Here is a 16,169-nt window from a genome sequence, read left to right as displayed (position 1 = left end):
GTGCTTAAGTTTTCAAATGGTAATTAATTAGCAAGTCAAATGCTAATTAGAAATGTCTTATCATTTCAACAACAACAACGTATACTTGTGTAGTCTTTGCAGACAAAGACAGATCGATTTGGAGAAGATATGCATAGAGAGTGAGACAAAGCAATTCCCGTCAAGTATCGTGGATCAAGTTTTCCAAGCTAGGAAACTACCTACATAATGATGAATTTTCTTGTGGCTGCATGCGCTTATTTCCCGGTTGCACATGTGGATGTCCTTAATTGAAGTCCATACTAATTAATTAGTCATCACCTCTGCGACGAAATCAATACTATTAGGGCAACGCGAAAAAAAAAAAAATGGTCAATGATAGGTTGAAATATCTCTGAAGAATCTTTCGGGCTAGTTAGAATTGATGAGAAAACTTAATGGAATATAATAATTGCCCCGAAATAATGGAATGCAATGGTGAAACCATCGGTTGGTCCATTTTAAAAGAACAAGAAAAAAAAAGTAATCACTTTGAACCTCATGCTAAGTTCTGTATTGGACCTGAATGCAATGAATGAAATATTTGATGTTCTAACGGTTTGAATGAAAAACAAAGTTTCTAATTTTTTGTCCGAAAACTTTCAGTGAACTTCAAATCTATTAAAATATTGCTTTCTTAAAAAGGATAACAAACATTCATAAGGAGGATAAATAACAGATAATTAACACTTTGACATCACCGGAACCACAAAGACAACGAGATCATTACTAACTACTTTATTTTTTCGGTAGCTGCTTATTTAGCAGTACCACCAGTTAGAAATCTTCATCAGCAATGATTTAAGTAGCTAATCAATCAGGGGCAACCTGCAGGGCCAAATCCGATCTTTCCCCCAGCAACGTCGTACACCACTTGCAGCCTCTTCTGCTGAACGTTGCCGATAATCCCGACGCTACTATCGTCCTTGTTTCCGGCAAACGCCAAGCAAAACTGCGAACCACTAGTCTGGAACAGTACCCCTGTCGCGTCCAAGTCTACCGTAACCCCACCTCCAAATACAAACCCTATCTTCGGGTACGACACCGTTTTAAGTCCACTAAAGTCGTAGCAAGTGTCTAGTAGGGCAGACTTCGACTTAGCAAAAGGGTACTTCTCCATCGCTTTTCTAAAAGCCGCGCGTAATGCGGCATACGGGGTGGCCGGGAGGCGCGTGATCACCGTCCCCGAGTCGATGACTGTCCCCGACTTTGAAAAGATAGAGGCTGAAATCTTCAGTTGACGGCTACCGACGGTGATTCCAACTAGGTCAAGGGCGTAAAATGTAGCGCTTTGGGATAAAGTTTTGAGCGGCGTGAACTTGACTGCGTTACCGGAGCCTCCGTCGGGGCCGAATTTGAGGTAGCCGGTGGAGCTTGAAGTGGAGGGTAGACAGTAGGAGAACACTCGTTTGTATTTCTGGGAGGTTTGTTCGACGAAGGAGATGCTGGTCCGGCCCAGACCGAGCAAACCGGCGGCGGCGCCGAACTGGACTTCGCTGTTTTGCGCGCAGCCAAAATCAAAATCATCGTAAGCATCCGTTGGTGTTATTGTTAGCTTGTCATTGCCGAAGAAGCCCAGTGAGGAAGAGTTGTGTAAATACTTGGCGCTGTAGGTGCACGTGGCGGCGGAGCAGTCGCGGCCGATGCCGGCCACTGTGAGCTGAGAACACGCAGCGGACTCGCAGGAGATGTTGGAGTATGAGGTGGAGTGGGAGGGGTCGAACATTGACTCTTTCTGTTTGTAACAAGATGGGACACACGGTCGGCATTGTGTCCAAGTTAGGTCGCTGCCTGTGTCGATAAGGAGGGAGAGGTTTTTGGCCGGTGTGCCGAGGCCCACTGTTACAATGTAGTTGGATGATCCAAGTTCCAGACCGTACTGGACGGGGATGGTATTGGTGGCGGCGTCAGGTTGTGTGAGTGAGTTAAGACGGTAGTGAATTGAGCTGACTCGGGCTTCGTCTTGCTTGAGGATTTGAGTGCGATCCTGATCAGTGGGGTTACTTTGTGATCTGTGTTGTTTGCATGGCCCATGCCTGTGTACCACTTCCAATACTGATTCCTTGTTATTGTAAGGACCTGAATTGAAAATATTCATCTTTAGTTTCTCATTTATCATAACTATGTGATAATTTAAAATAAATTAATATATAATTTAAGAATGATGAATTACAATATAGACATTTCGGATAGTGACTGGATCTTATAAAATACATGTAAAAAAATAAACGTCCTCCGATCTTAACCCATCTATATATATTAGTCCACCTGTATAGTTGAAACATGTAAATTTCTAAGAAAACATCTGGTCGATGCGATAATTTATCCGTGCATATGTACTGACCTGGTTAAACCATGGAGTTTCATAGAAGCAATTAGCTCGAACTGAATGTACATATATACTCGATGAGAAAAGACAAAACGCACGCACACATAGAGATAATAGGGGGGTAATTAAAGTTCAAAAACTTAAGCTGCAGAAGGAAGCGCTTTAATAATGCTGTTATATATGGAGTTCAACCTTGGGTGGAGAGGATGCAGGTGGTTGCTGGTTGCAGAGAGTTTACTTCAACAGTGTGAGTATGTGGAAGAAGGTCAGTTTTTGTATCTCCTTCTGCCGAAGCAAGGCCCTTCTCCGGCGAGCAGAGAATTACGCAGATAAAAAACACAAAGCAACCAAAGAAACCCCTGAGGAAGGAGGGGGAGATAGAAATGGGAGTTGCCATGATCTAATAACAAGCCTAGCTAGTAGCTCCTGGAATCTGAGCATAAACTCCTATATATCCTTATAAGCTCATTGGGAGGTAGGGACGTACGGCAATTAAAATGGAAATTCGAAGGTGTCGGTGCGCCACAATAATTTGTGTAACTTTTTCGTTGTAGCATCTTGTTTGTTTCCCCTTCAAAGTGCTTTTGGCAAGGATATGCAGAAGATCTGCCTGCCATGCCTGCTTTTGCAACTTTTCTGTAACAATGTTATCTTTGAAATTCCCTTGCGTAATAATTCGGTCACCACTCATCCACAAGAGCAAGTTAATAGTGTTTTTCATTCCCAACTTGGCTAATTCAACACTGTTTTTTTAAAGAGGAATTGAACACGGCAGTAAGAGTAAATATTCTTAGCCAATTAAAATATAAATCTCTTGTAATCCAAGACTTGCATTCAATTTTTTAGAAGATATAAATGAAGTAAAGTTTTACAAGAATTATCGAGCAGACTGGATATGCGAGAATTATAAAATCGCAACAATTCAAAAGTGTACTTTTATTTTAATTTGTACAATTTACACACTTGAAATTTATTTTTACTGTTACGTTTACACGCACATACCAATCGTCACTACATGGTTTGGAATATGCGAGAATTATAAAATCGCAACAATTCAAAAGTGTACTTTTATTTTAATTTGTACACTTTACACACTTGAAATTTATTTTTACTATTACGTTTACATGCTCATACCAATCGTCACTACATGGTTTGTTCCAACTCGTCTACATGTATTACCATTACATTTTTTTAATACCAATTGAGGACGATCTTTAGTCGTCAACTGTTTAATCCAACATTTTCCCTAAGCTGCTGCTGCTGGCCTAATCAAACTTCTTAACCATCCTAATCAAGCAGCAAATCACATAAGCCCTCAGGGGCATCCTGCAGGGGCAAATCCGATTTTTCCACCAGCCACATCATAAACCACCTGCACCCTCTTCTGCTGAACGTTCCCAAATATCCCTATGTCGCTGTCGTCACCGTTTGCGGCAAACGCCAGGCAAACTTGATCGGCACTTGGCGCGTAGAATATCCCGGTCGGGTCCAATTCCAACGTCGTTCCGCCGCCGAACGCAAACGAAATTTTTGGAAACGTCACCGTATCGACCTTACTGAAGTCGTAACAAGTGTCGAGAATCGAAAGCGCCGGAGCTGACGGGTAGCTCTTCATCCCCTGCTGAAACGCGTCGCGCAGTGCCGTGTATGCTGTCGGCGGCAGGCGCGTGATCACTGTCCCGGAATCTATAATCGTCCCCGCGGAGGAAAAAATTGTACCGGGAATCGGTAATTTTTTCCCGCCAACGCTGATCCCGACGACGTCGAGGCCGTAAAACGACCCGCCTTGGGAGACGTCGGCGAGGGGTGTGAATTTCACGGCGCTGGAAGATCCACCGCCTTTGCCGAAGCTGAGGTATCCAGTGCCGCTGGATTTGGAGGGGAGGCAGTAGGAGAAGAACCGGTTGTATTTCAAGGCGGATTGCTCGATGATGGAGATTTTATCCCGGCCGAGACCGAGCAAACCGGCGGCGCCCCCGAAGAGTCCCTGATTGTTCTGGCCGCACCCGAACAAAAACCCGTCAAAAATATCCGTCGACGTTAAGCTCAGCCGTTCCTTCCCGAAAAATCCGGCGGAGAATGACTGGTCTCCGTACTGAATGACGTAGACGCATGTGGAGGACGAGCAGCGGGGAGTGTTTCCAGTGCCTGACTCCAGTTCGGAACACGTGGCGGAGCTACAAGAGATGTTGACGTATGAGGCGGATGCTGCGGGGTCGAAGATGGGCTCCTTCTGTTTGTAACATGATTTGGCACATGGGCGGCATTGGGTCCACGTCAGATCACTTCCCGTGTCGAAGATGAGGCTGAGCATCTTCTTGGGCGAGCCCAGGCCCACGCTGACAATGTAGTTGCCTGAGCCCACTACGCTTCCGGACTGGGCCGGAATTTTGGTTTCGGCGGATGGGCGGAGTTTGTCGACGGTGGCTGCGGATGGTGCTTTCTTAGTGTTGACTCGGGAGTGGATTGAATCAACTCGGGCTTGGTCTTGCGTGAGGATTTGAGCGTGGGTTGGAATTTTGGAGTTCTTCTTCTTGATTCCAGAGCATGGTCCGTGCTTGTGTACCACTTTCAGTACGGTCGATGATGACGTTGGTCCCTTGTTGTCGTGACCTGAATTCAAAGAGATGATTCACAATTACTTCACACTTTTTTAATTAGAATCAAGCGTTTCTGATTATGTTCAGCACAAAAACTTAAAAGTGTTTTCCGAGTTATAGTATTTTTTAAAAAAATCGCTAGAATTTAGTTAACAATTTTTACTTCAGAAGAAAGTGCTGGCGAGCAAAAATACCTAAAATACGTAATATTTTCTTATGGGTTTTTTTTTTTTTTTTGAATATGAAAAAGCAATTTGTCTTTAAGATGGGACTGGCTTGTGAGACTGAAAGATTATTCAGCCTTGCTATATTCTTTGCATTATTTGGTAAAGGTCGGCACTAGGCATCAATGTTCATCGGTGTCTTGGCCTGCTGGCCAGTCTCTGTCGTACTGCTTATGTGAACATGAATGACCAAACAACATGCATGGTTTTTGGATATTTTAATTTGTTTAGTAAAAAAAAAAAAAAAGAGAAAAAAAAGTTTTTATGTCATGCTTTTGTTGAGCAATCATAGTCGAATTTATTTAATTAATTGTATCATATTTGGTCATTGCGTAATTTTTAATTGTTGCAGCTTACAAATACACAAGATTAAATTTTCCATATTCGTGTGGCATCTACGTGGCCTTCATCATTGATTGAAATGTGTTAATTTTATGACAACAAAGTTAAAAATAGTTAAATTTATTAACAGGTGTCAATCAAAGATAAATTACTACGGAAAAACTATACATAAAATGAATGTAAAAAATTTAAACTTCAAATACACGCGTGTGCATACACACATATATGTTATTGGAAACAGAAGACTTTAAGAAACAAAGCCATGAAAAAAAGCTCTTTCAGTAACTTTTTGAAAGTTTTTTAACAAACAAAAGGAATGTATTTATTATGTCAAAATTAACCTCTTCTTATTTTTCTCGATAGATTTGAGTTTGACCAAGTTGATTAGAGCAATATACTTTTCTTTATATACTCAAATTTGAATTTCCTTCCTCGTAAATTAGATTAATATTGTGTAATTATTAGTAGTAAAAAAACATAATCCCCTTTGTTGTTGGTGTTAATATATAATCGTGTTGGCATCAAATAATGGGTAATTGTGGCTCACTATTTACATGTTTGGTTCCATTTCACAATCATGCATGTTGAAAATTAAAACAACTACCAATGGTTTATTACTTTTCAAAACATCAATTTTATGACTTTTTAAGATTTTGCAGAATCTAACCCGTGCTCTCCTTATCAAAGTATCCCCTTAAATTTTCTTTTATCTATTTTATAAAAAGAAATGTTTCTAATGGCTTGTTGTTGTGTCTCTACTAATTCACGGGTTAAGGAATTGGATTCTCCGACCACCCACACTACATATGTTTCCAACTTTGCAATTAAACCATGTATCTACGTATAAGCAAGCTCTAACAAAATATAGCTTTCAATATAAATGAATTTTTGTAAGGATGATATTTTGCAATGATGACCTACAAAATGTTCAGTTCAGATTATTGTAAATAGTACAAAATATGGAACGTGGGAATTGTATTAAGCTACTAATTCGTTGCACTTTGCTACTCTCTCATTATCTATATATATAAGATATCCAATAAAACTGAAATTAAAATTTAAAAAAAAAAAAAAACATGAACATATTTATTAACCTTTGGCGGAGGAGCTAGGGCTGCAGGAGGTTGCCGGCAGCAGAGAATTGAGTTCAACTGTATGAGCATGTTGATGGAGAAGCTGGTTTTCTTCCATGGCAAAGCCCTTCTCCAAAGAGCTGAGAAATAGGGTTAGAAATACAGAAAAGCCAAGCAAATAGCTCATGAGGGAGGAGGAGGCGGAGGAGGAGGAGGAGCTAGAAAAACTGGGAGTTGCCGCCATGAGTATCGAAAACTCTCCCCAGAATTCAAATTATGGTATTGCTCCTACAAATCGTGACCTTCTCTGCCTTATAAGCTAATTGGAAACCCATTGGGTTATCAATTCTTACACGTCACCCATTATAACAGCAAACACATAATGCAAGCTTGCCCATCAATATCAAATCCACTAAACGACGTCAGACCAACTGGTTGATTAGGGGTTTTTTTTTTTTTTTTTTGTTGAACAATAGGGTTTGTTTAGAAAGGGCAGATATAACACTACGTATACACGGCGTATACATATGTATGTAAGTATTTAGACTCTGTGGCTTCAGCTTCATTTTCTTTGCTGCGGAGAATTAAGTCCAACCATCCCAATCCAATGCGTAGATGTCGACAAATACATAGCATCTTGAAGGTGAGTGGCAAATACTAGAGACTATACGTGAGGCAACCTTAGCTCACCTTTTGTCCATATACAAGTAAAACATAGCATGGGCCTAAATTTTCGTCCTTACAATTAAATTTTTATTACGTGATTAGTCAGCATGACAAGAGATATACAATTTATAATTTATAAAATCAAAATGACTATCACATGTGGTCTAATATCTGAGTGCGTAGGGTGTTGAGTTTCCTCCCATGCTTTTCAAGTTTGAAACTCATCTCTCTCCTAAATTATTGTAATAGTTTCGAACCCCCCACCTCTCCTAAATAATAAAAACATGACCATGAATTACCAGATGCACTACACCCATACACACTTGTGAATGCTATTGGCATGGTATGTAACGAGAGAGAGAGAGAGAGAGAGAGAGAGAGAGAGAGAGAGAGAGAGAGAGAGAGAGAGAGAGAGAGAGAGAGAGAGATCCGTATAAACTAACATAATGGCTGTCTTCACTTGGTATTGTAGCATAATAGCAAGGGAAGGCAGCTTAATTATCATCCATGACTCGTTCATCTTTTCTAGATATAGTTAGTACTATATACACCTTAACATGGTTTTCTTAAGTATAGGCAAATTAGCAACTTCATTAAATCTTTCATTATTTCAACCTTCCAGAAGAGAGATATATATATAGATATATCACATGTTGTACAGTATTTTTTCAGCACCGAAATGACTTGGGTCCAACCAAAATTATCATTAAAACGACAACGTTGTCAAATTTTAAGCCAATTAGAATATTAGGGGTTCTCACTTCAGACTTTGAAAAAGATGTGTAATGGGAAGCAAATCAATCATTGTATTCTGCACTTGATTTTTCAGTAGTGGAGATATGCTGGAATGGCTGCCCCAATGGAATAATGAAGGTTTTCCATGATTTTATTCCTAAAATATATATTTAATGGGGACGAATATGTGACACCATTATTTTTACATAATTTTTAAGACACATTTATGTGGTACCTACTTTATAATGTATTTAAATCATCTGAATCATTTATATTTTAGGTCTTTCCCCAAAAGTGATGTCTACAAAAAATCACTCAAATTTGAAACTATATGACCATTGGAGTAAGGGTTTATAGTTTTTTTGTATAACCATATTCGTCTATTTTCTTCATCACAAATGAATGCATTAATGATGGATTTGTCTAACTTCGTGCAAGGATAGTCTATGAATGATGTTCTAAAGATAGATGGTTCAAATCATGAAAATACATTACAGAGTGAACCTCATAAAAACATGTGTCAAAATTTTTATTAAAAAATGTGGTGCAACAGATTGCTCCATATATATGTGTGTGTGTGATTGCTCCATATATGTGTGTGTGTGTAGGAAGCCTTTAAGGGAAGAGATTCTCATTTTTTTTTTTATATAAATGGGGATCCCTTTTGGGGTCCACACCACATCGAACTTTAACGATCCGAACCGTCTAATTTTCAAGTTGTACCTCATAGATCATCCTTTCAAAATATTAGGCAAATCGGAAATATTTAAGACATATAATTGGGCTCAAAGAAATGAACGAATACTTTGTTATATAAGAAACAATGAAATTTGATCTTGATAATAAAATAGGCAAATTATTTCGGATTGAATTGAATTTTTGCAATGATGATCTATGATTCGAGACTAACAACATAGACGGTTCGGATCATTAAAATTTGATGTGGAGTGAGCCCCACATCTAATCCCCATTTTTTGAAAAAAATGGGGATCCCTTTGCATAAAGGGCATATATATATATATATATATATATATATATATATATATATATATATATATATATAGGGTAGTGCTATTCAGTATTCACACGTCCTTATTAGTTTTATCCATGTATCTTATTCAATTTATTCGATTTAACGGCCGAAATTTGAGAGAATGTGTGAAAAGTAAAAATAGATGTGTAGATGTGTGAATAACAATACTCTATACACATATAATAGTGTACTCTATACACATATATAAGTGGTAACCCACCTACCCCAAAGTCTCCACCAATCCATCCCACTATAACGTATTCTAACAACTTAAAAGTCCAATCTAATATTTGATCCATTCATTTCATTATCCCATGTAAATCTTTGGCATACTATTGCTTATTTTTTCCAAAATCTACTTTCGAATAGAAAATACGTCTCCTCATTGTTCAGATCAAAAGTTTGATAACATATTATAAGTAAAATATTATGATTAAAACGAAGACAATCACTAGTTCGAATTAAGAGTTTGAGAAAATATTATGATTAAAGTGAAGACTTGTCTGACAAGGTAATTATTATTTTTAGGTGCATACCGTGTAACAAGACCAATAACGATATGACTTCGTATGGTGCATAATATTTTGGCACACTTGCACCCAACAAATAATTGAGTACACGAAGACCACACTGAGCACACCAAACTGAAATTATTGGAAGAAAATTGACACCCACCAAGTTTTATTTAATTCAATAATTACTCCACATAAATAGAAACTTCTTATTAAATCTTTTGTTTAATTGACTATCCTCAATAATTAAGCAATAGTACCACAATAATGAGTAGAAATACTCTTTTCCTTTGCTTAATATGTGCCAACAATTAAGTTAATTTGTCAATATTTTTCTTCATATGCACAATGAAATACCTCAAAGAAGATAACATTTTTGTAGTTAGTTGTTATTTATTGAAGAACTTCGTAGTACGAGAGAATTTTACTGACATGAAAAAAAGAAGTTACACCTAGTCAGTAGAAACATAAATTTTACCTCTCATAAAACAAGAAAACCAAAATACAGGTAAAGAAACAAAAAAAAAAACAAATCCAAAAGCATTAGATAAAAAATAAAATCACACATCAAGAAGGGAGAAAACAAGAAGAAAAAAATCAAATTCAATAAATTTTGTAGTTTAGTTGTTTTACTCCATCCAATGAATAAATATTCATGAATCCGTCACAATCCAGACTCAAATTATCGTTCCTGACTTTATGAGATTCGACATCATACCCTAGTTTTCATACTAATGTGAATTAAACAGAATGGGTGGCCAACCAAACTTGGCCCTGCGTAGTTCTCTTGTTCTCGTTTGATTGTCAATTAGATATCGACAATTTCTGGTGATTAATCGTGAAAAAGAAAATAGTTAGAATCATTAATCGGAGAGGGAAAGACGAAAGAGATGTTGGAATCTTGTTAGGGCGTGGGGTAGACAGAAGTTGTAGTGGATGGTGGAGGAAAGCTGGAGTCTGTCCCAAAATATGAGAGAGAGATACCGATAGAGATTTTGATGGCTTATCTTCCAATCACCATGCAATTTTCAGCACCAGCAGGCAATATCTATTAATTTTTCGATAAGAGTTCATTTTCTTTACGCATTGGCATGGCCCAATTATTATAATTATTATTTGTTTCCCTAATTTGCCCACTGTGATAGTGCACTGTGCACCATTGAAAAATATGAAAAGGTTTTAGTTGAAAATATGGAAAGTGAAGATGTTAGGTACAATTAGTTCAGATCATCATCTGAAGCTTTTACTCAACAATGGAAAATATCTTAATGACCCATTACCCATATATTATATATATCTAGAAATTGATGTGAAGTATGATCGTCCTTTGTTAAATAACGAAATTTGTATCGATACTATTGATAATAACACATTGATAATTTGTGTTGTTGACAATTTATCTATTAATAATTTCGGTGCTTTATTGATAACTTGTCTTTTAATAAAAAAAAATAAACGTCTTATTCAGAGAAGAACTGACTATATTCATGACATTATATAATAAGGTTACGTGTATAGTTTCCAAGATTATTTCAAACCCTAAAATAGTGAGAAAGAGTGTGTCACCTGCCAATTTGGTGTTGCAAAAGTCTAAAAGAGAGGACCCAAAGAAACATATGAGAAGAGACGGCTTGCTGTAATTTATAATATGCGATTCATATGAATGTAATATATTATATATATATATATACTGTTCATGTGATGAATAGTGACAGTTGGTGGTATCTACACATTTTTTTTTTTTTTTTTTTTACATTTCATACACTTCAAGTTAATTTTTGTCATTATATTATTTTCAATTCATTCAACCTGATAGATGAAAATTAATGAGAGTATGTAAAAGGTAAAAAGGAGCACGTAAATAACAACACCCTATGTGAAATGGAGTCAATATTTGGTGGTGGCTAGTTCTTGAAGATTGATATTACATTAGGAAAAGATAAGGGATATGAAAGACAAAGGCATTACTGTCATGGCAGCTCACAACTTGTTTTTCTAGTGCTTTGTTAATTATTCATCAAAGAACTATCCAAACTACACAGGGATGAATTTTTCTTTGTATTCACACTCTTGGGTTGTCTTCATGTGCTCATTTTCTGGTTGCACATGGATGCCTCCTTTGGTTGTCATCACCCCTTTTCAATGCATCATGATACACTAAGAAAGGACATTACTCTAAAGACGCGTTTTAGAACCATTATTCAGAGAATCATTTTCAATTTGATCCCTTTGAATTCCATATTCGAAGTTGCGGTCGGATCTATTCATCTTCTTCTCCCTTCCCATATCAATAACTAGAATGAAAAAGGGGAATATCAAAGCATCTAGAAATAAACGATTGATCTTTATCAGTAAGCCTGCTAAAGACCCGAACCATAGAGTACTTATTACAGACTGAGATTGACCATCAAGTGCAAAGGCAGAAGGGAGCTTGACTGCAAGACCCACCCGTCGCTTTTAGTTTTGAATTAACTTGGTTTTTTTAGCTTATTTCAATAGTTATCTCTTTGTTTAAGACGGGTTATTGCTCACAACTTCAAAACATATAGAACTCACTTTTGAACACATGAGAAGAACTTTCATACAACAAAAATACGACAACAACAATATTCCTTAACTAATCATGCAATGGCATCTGAATTATATGCAACTTGTGATGTACCTTGACAATGTCATCAAGATGTAGATAAGTTCCCTCCTACTCCTCGATTTCCTCCAATGTGAGGAGTTCCCTTATAACTTCTCCACTTTTTCTAGTTCACACATCAGAAAAAGTTCTAACACACTACTTTTTTGCAACATGTTCACATTAGCAGACAAGGCAAGTTGATGATTCCTTGGAACAAAGCCTGTATTCATACTGAATCAGAGCTTTGGAATTTGATCAATTTACAAAACTTCGAACGCTCCAACTCTTTTATAATTTCTAAAAATTTTGGAACAAGAAATAGTGCATACAATAGTATACAAATGTGAAACAAAATTTGGTATTTTGAGCAAAGATGGTGAGCCCGCGTTATGCAGCCAACAAAACTGAATCATGGTTCTGGAGATGTATATCATCAAAGTACCCATCGATATGTTCGAAATCATGCATCAAAACATTTAAATTAGCAGCAACATCCATCCTTCTGATTTCCTCCATCAAAAGTCCCAACACGAAATATATCTCTTCGCAATGGGGGTGGGAGCGATCTTCGGCTTTGAAAGAAAACACCTCATTCTTGACTTCTATCCAACTCCAGCCGGGGACTTTCCTCACACCCCTCTCTCTCATAAGCCTCTTTACACTAGCTTTCTCATCCCACCTTTTGAGATGTCCATACATATCGGAGAGAAGAACGTAAGTGCAATGCTCTTCCGGTTCTAGGTCTAGCAGATGGCCTGCAATTTGAGCAGCTAATTCAATATTCCCACAAGCCCTACAGGCACCAAGTAAAGTCTTCAAAACCATTGCGTCGGGTTTAAATGGCATTGCTGCAATCAAGACTTTTGCCTCATCTAGACGCCCAGCGCGCCCATATAGGTCTACTGCACAAGCATAATGCTCCATTCGCGGGGTTATTCCATAATTGGATTCCATAGACTTTAGGAATTTGCTGCCTTGTTCTACTAAACCCATGTGGCTACAAGCAGTTAGTACTGCAACAAACGTTATATGATCTAGTTTCACCTTTTCCTTCTTCATTTGGAAGAAGAGGTCGAGTGCAACATATCCCTGCCCATGTTGTGCATATCCAAAAATGATCGAGTTCCAAGTGATTGTGCTGTCTCTGGGGGTCTCTTCAAAGGATTTTCTAGCATCCTCAATGATCCCACACTTTGTGTACATAAAGATCAAAGAACTAGCGACAAATTCATTGGACTGGAAACCTGATTTATGTGTCAATGCATGAAACTGTTGACCCAGTTGGAGGGTTGCTAAATCTGAACATGACCTAAGAACAGCTGAGAGAGCATAATGGTCAATCTCCACCTCCGAAAATCTCATGTGCCCAAAGAGTTTCAAGGCATCTTCATTTAAACCAATTTGTGAGAATCCAGTCAAAATGGAGTTCCATGAAACACGATCCTTAGACTCCATGGATTCAAAGATACGCAGCGCTTCTTCCATGGAATTTTTATTTGACTTGAGATACCTGGCTATCAAAGCATTTGAGATTGGCTCTGATTTTTCTAATCCCCTTTTTATCACCAACCCGTGATAGAAGTTTCCAGGGTTTTTATTTACTTCAGAATAGGCACTGATGATGCTTGTATAACTGTAGATGTCTGGTTCAAATCCATGCATTTGCATGTCGATGAAGAGTTTGGAAGCGACTAGTTCGTTATTGTGAACCAAGTATGCTGCTAGCATGGAATTCCATGTTACCAAATCTCTGTTACCAAAAGCAGCATCAAACACTCTTTCCGCATCTTCTATCGACCCACATTCTGAGTATGAAGTAATTGTCGCGTTGCATACCGTACTTTCACATCCCAGCCCATGTTTTATAATTTTACAATGGAGCTGTGCAACAGACTTGTAAAACTCGACATCATCAAGCAATGTCAGAAGTGGAGAAATTGTGCCATCCTCAAGCTTCATTCCCTCCTGCTCCATGAAATTCAACAACCAAAAAGCAGTCTTGCGATCGCCTACTTGCACGAAACCAGCAATTAGCGCATTCCATGACACAGAATTACGTTCTGGCAAGGATTTGAAAACCACATACGCCTCCTCAACCCTCCCACACTTTGCATACATGTCCAAAAGGGCACTTCCAGAATAAACATTACCCACATAACCCGTCTTAACAATCGTAGAATGCACTTGCTGCCCAAGATCGCATCGACAAGCACAAGCAACACCCTTAAGTATGCTTCCAAATGTATACCCATCAGAATCAAACCCACATCTTTTCATGGAGTTCAATATCTCCCACGCACCCTCAAAGCTTCCATAGTTTACATGCCCCGCGATCATCGTATTCCAAGAGACAGTATCTCTGTGAGGCATATCATCAAACATTTTGTGTGCAAGATAAAAATCTTGACATCTCGCATATCCATTGAGGATATTGTTGGCCGAGTAAACGTCTGCGAGGGCTCCTAATTTGAATTCCCTGCAATGGGTTATCGAAACCTTGCGTAAAGCATTCACTGTGCCGTCAAGAATTGAGTGCACTGCCCTCATTCATGAGTAGCCGCCACTACCGTTTTCGATACATATAAACGGCAAAAGCTTTCACTTTTCCGAAGGCCGTCAAGTAGAAGACAAGTAAATATGTCAACTTGATCGTGCCAGAAGAGGTTCTGGGTCAAACTTCTGGCTCTGCACCACAGAAGCTAAGTGCCGGCAACAACGGCGGGTTCAGTTTTGCTTGTTTGAAATACCAATTTTAAATTAATTGGAACGGTCGGTCGCTTTGTTCAAACTTTAAATAGTATATATTCCCGGACATGGGTCGGGCATGGGCATGCCAAGTATTCGACCCACCTCTTCTATTTGGGTTAATACCCAAATTCGTGATAAGTGATGATTTTTTTGTAGTCGTGGGTTAAAGTAATTTAAAATATTACTTGTCACAAAAAGAAAGTTAACTTTTTGACCAATGTATCGTTTATTATTTCCTTTCAAGATTTTGAGTAATGCAACATAAAAATTCTCTCATCACCAATGCAGAACAAACTTGAAATATTTTTTTTTCATATCAAATTTTGTAGCATGGGAGATTGATTGACCAAACGTATTATGTCGATCGATCAACTACTCACATTCTACAACTATTCAGCAACTCGTATCTCGCAACTATAATCTTATTTGAAATGAAAGACAATAACACAAAATAAAGGTAACAACCATTTTACTTTGAAGTATTGGTCTTCTAAGTTATAAGAACTCTTGTGGTTGACAGCACAAACAAAATAATGTTTTACAAAATGAATATTGAACAACTTTCGACATTGAGCAACACTTTCAAAAAGTACCACCATTTGACATTGCCTTTCAATTTTTCTCCTCCAACCAACAAAACCATCACCAGATTCCAGGCATTTGTTGTCGGACAAGAGGCTCGAATTTCGCCTTCATCATCCGTCTTCGCACCGATGTTCGGAAGTTTGAATAAAGACCAGAGTCCAACTCCCAAAAAAACTAACTTGGTCCTCTGCAACAATCTCCACTTGTTTTCTTGTTCTGCCATCTCTTAGTAGGACGGAATTCGATTGAAACAGACCTCTGTGGGCTAGCAGATTTTGGTAGCACTAATTATCGAATGCAAACGATGTTTTAGGATCGTTTTTTACCGTTGTAGACGGATTTGCACCTGCTGCAGGGCACTGTCTCATGAGCTCCTCTGCATAAGCATTGTCTAAGGATGTATCAATGAGTGAGTTTTCCTTTGGGGTCTTGCTTGAACCGGTAACTGAATGCGCTGCAGCAAGCTGATCCGACAGTGTGAGCTCCTGAAATGTCGAAGCAATTAGTAACTGTTACAAAGACCAAATGGTCGAAGCTAACAGTCTGACATACATTGTTGGCTCATTTCATGACAACTTAAGCTACATGTCTTTCGTGTTGTCTACCTTTAAATCGCTTTTATAATGCAGATATTAATGACTCAATCTCAATTTTTGTTCGAACTCTTGAAAGTGT

At 38.2% G+C, this 16,169-nt stretch overlaps 3 protein-coding genes across 3 annotated transcripts; all 3 read right to left on the bottom strand.

The window, feature by feature from the left end:
• Positions 1-618: 618 nt before the first annotated feature.
• Positions 619-2,888, bottom strand: LOC137729728 (aspartyl protease family protein At5g10770-like). The gene is made up of 2 exons (XM_068468741.1): positions 2,540-2,888; positions 619-2,097 (listed from the first exon to the last, which is right to left on the bottom strand). Exons 1-2 carry the CDS (start codon positions 2,742-2,744, stop codon positions 836-838), a joined length of 1,467 nt encoding a protein of 488 aa, XP_068324842.1. The 5' UTR covers positions 2,745-2,888; the 3' UTR covers positions 619-835.
• A 515-nt stretch (positions 2,889-3,403) lies between these two features.
• Positions 3,404-6,899, bottom strand: LOC137732400 (aspartyl protease family protein At5g10770-like). Its single transcript, XM_068471713.1, has 2 exons — positions 6,608-6,899; positions 3,404-4,960 (listed from the first exon to the last, which is right to left on the bottom strand). Exons 1-2 carry the CDS (start codon positions 6,828-6,830, stop codon positions 3,663-3,665), a joined length of 1,521 nt encoding a protein of 506 aa, XP_068327814.1. The 5' UTR covers positions 6,831-6,899; the 3' UTR covers positions 3,404-3,662.
• Positions 6,900-12,312: 5,413 nt separating this feature from the next.
• Positions 12,313-14,886, bottom strand: LOC137718204 (putative pentatricopeptide repeat-containing protein At3g25970). The gene has a single exon (XM_068457708.1). The coding sequence runs from the start codon at positions 14,706-14,708 to the stop codon at positions 12,549-12,551; it is 2,160 nt and encodes a 719-aa protein (XP_068313809.1). The 5' UTR covers positions 14,709-14,886; the 3' UTR covers positions 12,313-12,548.
• Between the last annotated feature and the right edge of the window lie 1,283 nt (positions 14,887-16,169).

The sequence above is a fragment of the Pyrus communis genome, chromosome 1 (assembly GCF_963583255.1).
Source record: "Pyrus communis chromosome 1, drPyrComm1.1, whole genome shotgun sequence".
NCBI classification, from domain to species: Eukaryota; Viridiplantae; Streptophyta; class Magnoliopsida; order Rosales; family Rosaceae; genus Pyrus; species Pyrus communis.
This window is presented reverse-complemented; position numbering and strand designations above follow the sequence as displayed.